This window comes from Fulmarus glacialis, unplaced genomic scaffold, assembly GCF_000690835.1.
Source record: "Fulmarus glacialis isolate BGI_N327 unplaced genomic scaffold, ASM69083v1 scaffold11026, whole genome shotgun sequence".
NCBI lineage: Eukaryota > Metazoa > Chordata > Aves > Procellariiformes > Procellariidae > Fulmarus > Fulmarus glacialis.
The window spans coordinates 1-8,354 of record NW_009220053.1 but is presented as its reverse complement, the minus strand read 5'-3'; the positions used below and the strand labels follow the sequence as shown (position 1 = coordinate 8,354).

At 42.9% G+C, this 8,354-nt stretch overlaps 1 protein-coding gene across 1 annotated transcript; it reads right to left on the bottom strand.

The window, feature by feature from the left end:
- Positions 1–4,289: 4,289 nt before the first annotated feature.
- TOR1A (torsin family 1, member A (torsin A)) lies at positions 4,290–8,256 on the bottom strand (the record flags this gene model as incomplete). The annotated part of the gene is made up of 4 exons (XM_009580615.1): positions 4,290–4,799; positions 5,756–5,883; positions 5,975–6,150; positions 7,921–8,256. Coding segments are annotated over 4 exons (891 nt in total), but the record flags the coding sequence as incomplete, so codon positions are not given.
- Between the last annotated feature and the right edge of the window lie 98 nt (positions 8,257–8,354).

The window sequence follows — 8,354 nt, the reverse complement described above, 5'->3', positions numbered from 1 at the left end:
TGGGCCACACAGGGCTGCGCCCAGAATCTCCCTCTGAGTGGAACGCTTCTCAGAGGCCGTGAACTCTTGAGTTTGCGATGTTCGGAGGACCGTCGCCGACTGGCACGTGACCTGGGATGCAACACTCCACAACCGAAACACTCCTTGAGGCTCAACCCTTTGCCTGTTGAGAAATGCCAAGACATTTGACGTGAGTATTTCACTGAACTAGAGGGGAATTTTTAACAGGTATACCTTTGCATAGTTACCTATTTTTTGTGTCTGGGTGCGTATGTGTGTGAATTGATGGAGGTACCCGCTAGCAAATGTAGTCTGCTAAAATCTTATGATCTGTCTTAAGATTGGGAATGAACCTTAGACTACTGCTAAACACATATAATCCTTTAGACATAAACTGTTGTCCAAGTCTGAGACTAAGATTGGATCCAGACCCATTGGGTCTTCTCCGAACCTCATGACTCAACAGAAGGATCTCCCTTAACCTTTTGTCCTCAGCCTCTGCATAAGTCATTCCAACTCAATTCTAACACGATGTTCTGGTTTCGGCTGGGATAGAGTCAATCTTCTTCCTACTAGCGGGTATAGCGCTGTGTTTTGGATTTAGTATGAGAAGAATGTTGATAACACACTGATGTTTTAGTTGTTGCTAAGTAGTGCTTACGCTAGTCAAGGACTTTACAGCTCCCCAAGCTCTTTTCCTTTGTATGCTTCATCAGTGTAGTAAGTGATAGAGTGAACCTTGCCATCGAACTCTGTTAAGTCATGCTTTTATAAATTTCTATTAAAATCACTTTCTGCTAAGACCTTTGACAGAGATTCTTTAAGTGGCCTCTAAACCACTGATTTGCGACAGAGGGCTTGGGCTATCTTTGTTCTGCACCATCTACTCCTTCACTTGTACTTAAACTTGCTTTAAGATGTGAAGCAAAACTTATAGGTCTCAACACTATTATGTTAATTCAAATTACAACAGAGAGCTTAGCATCTATGTTAAGCTCTAAACTAAAAGTGTCAATTGCCTTTTACAACCGCATGTGGAATTTGTCAAATGTTGGCAAACTGTTCATGCTGATGCAATCTCCAGAGCCAAATGCTAGCTAACCATTAACCTTGGGACATTGGATTATTGCTTTTCATGTATGTATATGGTTTTTTGCCTATTGACTGACTGATTCATAGGTGTAAATGCTGCATCCAGTTTCAGTTCCTCCAAATACAAAATGCTTGTGCAATTTCAAAATGCTAAATATTACTACTGTACTGCAGTTAGAATAAATCTGAAGTCACTTTTCTCTCTTGGTTTAATAATTTTCAAGTATAGGAAAGTACTAGTTTATGTAGGTTTGAACCAGCTGCACTGCAGCTTTCTATTAAGCTTCCTTTACTCTTAAAAATTTGTTTATAACAATAGATAAGCAGATTAAGTAGCCTGTTGATATTAAAACATGTTGAGTCATCCAACAGCACAGTAAGGCATTCAACAGTTAAATACAGCTCGGTAGAAACAAACACCTATGAAAAAGCCTTAAAGTCTGCCTGCTCTGCTTCATGGTTAACAACAGCTATCTCCTACCATGCTGCCAGGCACTGCAGGACAAACAAGGCTCAGGTAGCTTGTTTAACTCTTCCTCCTCTCTGTGCTGTATCTGGAAAGCTGTCATTCAAGGCGGCTCTTCACCTCTCCTCTAGCTGGCAAAGGCACGACAGGACTACAGGCTTTTGTCGTATCTCCGTGGGCCAGAGCATCTGCAGCCTCTCTAGCCCGGAAAAAAAGCCAGCGTGTAACTAACGTCCTAATTCAACTGAGGTACAGCTCTTGGCAACAACTCGCACCTCACTGAACAGTCAGTTGTTCACGCTGTTGTGAACCATGTGTTGTGCTGTAAGGATGCACAAGGAAACTCATTACAGAGCATATATGAGAAGCGTAAGCTGTCTTGTTCACCAGGACTTTGCACTGTGCCTGCGCCACTCTGCACACACAAAAGCTTGGCTGTTTGGCCCCGGCCATCAAGCAGACGGAGCTCTAGGGCCAGGCTGCCTCTTTCTATCAAAAGCAGCACTTAAAACATTGCTGAATTTTAACCATAGCCTCTAATTTTATGAGCACAGCATGAGATCTTGGAACATTCCCTGCAGGTTGAATTAAAGTAGCAGTTGCTTGTACTGGACTTTGGTAAGAGCAAACAAAATTCAGTCTCGGTGGCTGCTCAGCTCCTCTCACCTGGCCAACGGACTGTTTCTCTGGGGATCAGACCTTTCCCCCCATTTGACATTTTCCCTTAAGTTGTCTGATCCAGTTTCAGGTGGCCTATTAAAAAGATTAATGGCCAAAGTTACCAAATAACAGCAAGAAAGACAGAGTGAGGATCTCAGCTTTGAAACCATACAGTCTAAAGGGGAGGAATGAGACAGGATTGTAAGGATGAAGTCTGGCAGTGATTTCAGGCACATGCATTTCTTTCACCCAGATGCAGGAGATGCCCTAGCCAGGTCTGCTATTTTCAAGAACAGAAGAGAGATTAAACAGAGGCAGTCTCCACCCTTTGAACATCATTTCTACATCCTCTCAAGGAAGCTTCCATCTACCCTAAGCCATCTAGGCTATGATATGATGAAATACTTGCTACCAATGTATGTCAAATGCTAGTACTGATGCTGCAAAGCACACAAAGCAGAACTAAGAGTGTATTTGATGCTGGGAGAGCCACAGTACTGCTTGGTTTGAACTGTTTCTTTTGTTGAGAAGGTATCAGACAGTAGTAAAAGTTTATCATTTTCACGTCTGCTTTTTTCCATTAGCCAGTTATTTGCTATCATCAGGAGGTCAAAGAAACAGGTGAATACCCGAGTTCAAAGCACTCCTTTGCCGACAAATACTAGGACCGATAATTTGTACATTACACAACTTCAGAGCAGAACTGGACAGCTAAGTCTTACTGGCCCTTTTTTTCCCCTTGTAGCAAAAACTTCCAAGATGCTGCCACTGAAATCGTGGGTGGCTTCAATGAGGGCCTGCAGGATGTTCAGTCAGTGGTACCACAGTGAGAGGAGGAGACGAGAAGCAGGGTTTTAACTAGTCTCTGGAGACAAGTTCATCCTTATGATACTGTTGAGCATGTACACATCTAGAAAGTCTGCCTCGACAAAAACCATGCGAGCGTAATTAGTACCGACGGTCTAGAAGTGCAGTTTCCACTCCCAACCCTATTTGTTTCCCTTTCACAGCTCCTCCTCATCTCTATTCCCTTTGAACGCAGGAAGGGAGATACCTGTATTCACACACAGCTGAACACTTCTGCCAGAAACGTAGTATGCTCTTCCACAACAAGTAGTAAGTTTGTGCAAAATTAACAGCAAATGGCTCAATGCAAAGAACACCAGAAGGTAACTAAGAAATACATTTCCGATGAGAAAAGTTTATTTTGAATAGAGAAACTGGAGTGAAAAAAAGCCTCTGCAGTGCTCACATTCAGAAACAAGTCTGACACTCTTCGCAGTAACTTCAGTTGACACATTTCACTTTTTTTTTCAAATGCCTTTGGATCTGTCTTCATCCCTGCCTCAAAGGCATACAGTATTGCGAGAAGATGAAAAAGGGAAACGCTGCAAGCTGGCCCCTGAATTCTACATGTAGGTGAAGAGGAGAAACCTTTTTTCCATTTCCTTGGCATAAAATTTAACCTGTGTATGTTTCCCATTAAGTTACACTCTTTACATGAAGCTGACTCACCAGCCAGAAAGCACACTTTTCTCCTTCCTGAGAAGATCGCTCCTGAGAGAGCACACTGTGGGCAACTTTATACATAAAAAATAACCAAAAATAGGAACCAACTACACTGAAGTGGTAGTCAAGGATTTTAACTCACGTCCTTGTAATATTAAGTCCACCCTTTGAACATTATTCACACCAAAAAGTTTCATATTCTTGGTTTGAACACGCAGGAGGCCAATTCATACCACTGTTTCGAGAAAGACAACGGTACTGCACAATGTTGGATAGAAGACTCTGGGTTTTTTTTTTAATTACAGAATCCCCTCCTTATCTCTAATGGAACGAAGCTGTTAAAGGGGAAAAGACACATATCCTACTTTAATACAATTATAGGAATATTCCTACATAAGCACCATGAAGGCTTTCACAGACATAGGAACTTGATTAAAATTCTCAATATTGTCTAGGGATCATCCACATCAAACCACAATCCAATTAAAATTAGGTCATAGTCTCAGTCCTTCTATATGGGCCAACAGTCTGCCAAACGGTTCTGACGATCGACACGCGATCGGAGAGGAGTCTTCGGCACTGTCAGACACAGACCTCCGCATTCACAACACAGTTCGTTCTTACCTTGGCAACACAAGGCCGAAGTACTTGGGAGCCATGACTAGTGACAGAACAAAAATGCAGAGGCACTGCCGCTTATTTACACACCAGTTAAAAAATAATGTCCTTTCCTTAAAAAGTGCTTAAAAATGAAATGTCTCGGGTTCTCCACTTCGTGATTAAGTTAAATTTGCTTCTTTGCAGGTTGTAGCAATAAAGCATTAGAAGTCATAGTAATAATCCAGCTTTGCATCCACAGTTTTACATCCTTTATCTGAATAAATTCTCTCCTCTCTGGGGAAGTAGGTCATCTCGTCAGCTATTCTGGTTAAAATGTCTTCATCCACAGCATAGCCACGTGATTCAATCTCAACCCTGACACACATTTTCACATGTTTGTATTCCAGAGGCAGGAAGGGAACAAAGTAGTCAATGAGATTTCTATCAATCAAGGTGCTGTGCCAAAATCCACCTACAGAGGGAAGGAGAAGGGGTTTGTTACTGCTCCTCTAGTTAAACACTACCTTGGGCTGAATGGGAGCAAGAGGCCCTCTGCTACATACCAGTAAGAATTCACCTGTGTTTTTAGGGCCCTATAAGGGGTCTATAAGTGAGTCCAAATCCAAGCCCCTTCTCGTGGTACTTTGTGCATAAAGTTTTGGACACATAAATGTGGTCCATTGGAGCGGAATAAATGAATTCTGACTGAATGAATTTAAGCCTTGCTCCCCAGGTGCTAGTCTCATAGCTTCCCCTCTCTCATCTAGAGAGGAACAGATTTTCTCTCTCATCAGCTCTCCCAGACCAGCTTCCTTGCTTCTTTTTTTGGAGCTTGCATCTAACCTTTTTAAAAAGTACAGTGAGTTTGCTTCCAATGCTAATTTTAGAGCACAGTTATGTTAAAACCCCTTTTCACCAGAAGTCCTGGGTGAGGAAACTAAGAAGCACTGGACTGCCCACAGCAGGACTGGCATGTCAGCTTGTTGCTGCTAAATAGCTGCCTGAAGGCTTTTAATAGGCTGAGCAAGACAGGCCAAGTGGGTTGGGGGCCAAGGGAGTGCTTCCCCATAATAAAACAGTTTATTGGTTTTATTGGTTAATGCAATACCTAGCCTTACTGTCAGGATTTCTGTTTGCTTTCCCTTTAGCCCATTAGTATGTCAATAAATGCACAGTGTAGACTTCCCCCAATGTATGCAATTCAATGGACAGCAAACATGCTGGGAGCCAAGGTGCACACAATGCTCCTTAACCTTTATTTCATCTCAAGAGCTGACCGTAGGTCCCAAAACTGCATCGTGGCTCCCTGCTGGCCGAAAACTGGAGGCTACATCAAGTAGAAACCATAGCTGTAAAAATGCAGCTAAATGCAGCCCATCCCTTCTGTGGAACTTTTACCACCTCAAAAGCAATCACAGTTTTACTCACTATTTTTGTTATTGAAGACGGACACAGACAGTGAATTTTGGATATCTGTGAGCTGTATATCTTCCCTCGTCCTCCCACTTCTCCAGAAATCTAGTGCCACCTCTGTTATCTTTTCAGCTCCTGCATTGCTAAGTAAAGAGAAAACAAAGATTGTAGATGGAGGTAGTTTTAAAAGGCATCGAGTGTACAGAACAGCAAACCTGAGGAGCCACTTCGTACCTGAGGAATATGAAGATGGCTTGTCGGTAAGACACTCCATCCAGAAGCTCATAGTAGTCCAGGAATGGCTTGATGGAGTCAATGAGTCCGGCATGCATTTTATCCATTTCATCAAATATGAAGAGTGATCTGGGACAGATGCTCACATTTCCCCGAATCCACGACTGCAACTGGTCCTGAGTGGCATAAAAATAAAAGATGGTGAAAGAGTTTGTGTTGAAAAGACAGAAAATCGCATTTCTGCTTATTGACCTTTGTCCTGAAAGAGTCACATCAATTGTGTCATTTAATAGCTTTGGCTTCTTGACTAAAACATGGTTAAAAGCTGTAAATAAAACTTTAACAAAATCTCATGGTGGTTCTGAAAAATTTTAAGACACCAAGAGACAGGATGGGACAAACGGGAAAACTCCTCGTGAGACAGATATTCCTGTAAACGTAGCAAAAATGAAAGCACACAGTAGGACAAAGGATGGGTACCACCAAGGAACAGCAACACAAGGCAAAGCCCTGACAAGCAAGATGATTACTTTTGGCAGCACTTTGGTCTAAACATCCTTAGGTGTCAAAAGCTATCAACAATAGTAAATTTGCTACCTGAACAACACCCGTGAGAAATTGCACCTGCAGTCACTGGCAGAAGTAGAAAGAGAATTCAATTCTCAGCCCTGCGTTTGAATAATTCGGAAGTTAAATGAAGACAATTACAAGCCCTTCTGAAAACACAATATTGTTCAGAAGGGCTGGATCCACTTTACTGGATTTAAACATTCTCTCTCTTCGGTGTTGCATTCTTCTCTCACTTAAGTGCTACATTTAAGACCAATAATGAATTAGAAAAAAAAAGGGTTGACCTGCTGGCAGATGATTAAAAAGTAACTGTTCTGACCATTTTTAATGATTCATCATTTTTTTTACATTCACTGTTTACTCAGTCCCTGAACTGCAGAGACAGTGCAAGAAGGTAGCATTGGGTGTATTGTGGATAAGAAGTGATAGTTCCTCCTACTGCCTTGGGCAGCAAGTTTCCCAAGTGTATTCACCTTGAAACAAAAGCAGAAAAGGATCCATTTTATTTTAAAACAGCTCAGTTGCAAGAAGGGGAAAAAGTAAGCTGTAAAAGAGGAAACAGTATTTCCTCCATTTAGAAATCAGGGTTGCAGACCATCCCATTCCCATTTTTAACACATGCAAACTGAATGTAAACATTCAATACCTCAAAAGACAGTGGTACTCATTCAAATTCTGCTGTTAACAAAGTTGGTTAGAACAAAAAACCCCAGCAAACATGCATCTGAGCTACTGCTCCACATGATACCCACCTGCCTACAGAACTGCGTTGACACTTAGCAGACTGGCAGAACAATTCCAAATACATTTATCTGTACCTTTCTGACAACAGACTACCTTGTGATTTTGTTTTACAGCTGGGAAATGGATGCATAGAAAAACTAAATAACCTGCTCAATATGCAGTAAAACTGAAAAGTACACTCATGTCTCAGAGAGCAAGCTTCAGCTTGGTATCTGACATGACACGCTTGGAGGTCACCAGGCGGCTCCCCAGAGTCATGAACTATTAGTTTTTTGCAGCGCCCACCAGCATATCACCTAACCATGGAAACGTGCTGAATCACGCTTATCCTTAGGTCAGTCACATCTCTAAGCAAAGTGCAGAACAAAAATTAACCATCTCATTCTTCCCCAAAGAGAGGCTCAAAACACATGCAAAAAACTTTACATTCATAGGAAAACCAGTCCTTATGGATGTTAGGATTTAACCAGTTCTGTACAGAAGATTCCAACACTGGCACAGGCTACATTTTCCTGCATAAACTAACGTCTAGGTCTCTAGTACCGACCGTGCCATAACATTCGTAATCCAATGCAGCAGTCACTGCAGCAGAGCCGTGCCCCACCGCCACAGCTTCCACAGCACACTCTTACCTTGTAGAGATCGATGTCGTGAGCGTGAGGAAAGTGTAAAGTTGCCACGAACTGATGGACATATTCACTCTGCAGACCTCTTTTATAAATGCTTTCTGCGACTAACTTACTGACAAAGTTTTTGCCAGTTCCAGTCCACCCGTGCAAGGAAAGGGCAAGAGGCTTTTTGGCGTTGGCGTTGTTCAAGAAGCCCTTCACGGCTTTTACAATCACCTTGTTCACCAGGTGCTGCCCAAACAGTTTCCTGTCCAAATTCTCCTGCAGAGCTGGACGGAGAGACCACACCGTCAGCAGCGAGGAGGCAGACGGGCACGGGGTCCCGCCGGCCTCTGCCTCCTTCGAGGAGGGTGCAGCACCCACCCCGGCGGGAAGGCTGCGAGCCCCAGGCCGGGAGCAAAGGGCCGGCCGAGCTGGAGCAGCGCCCTGCGGCCCAC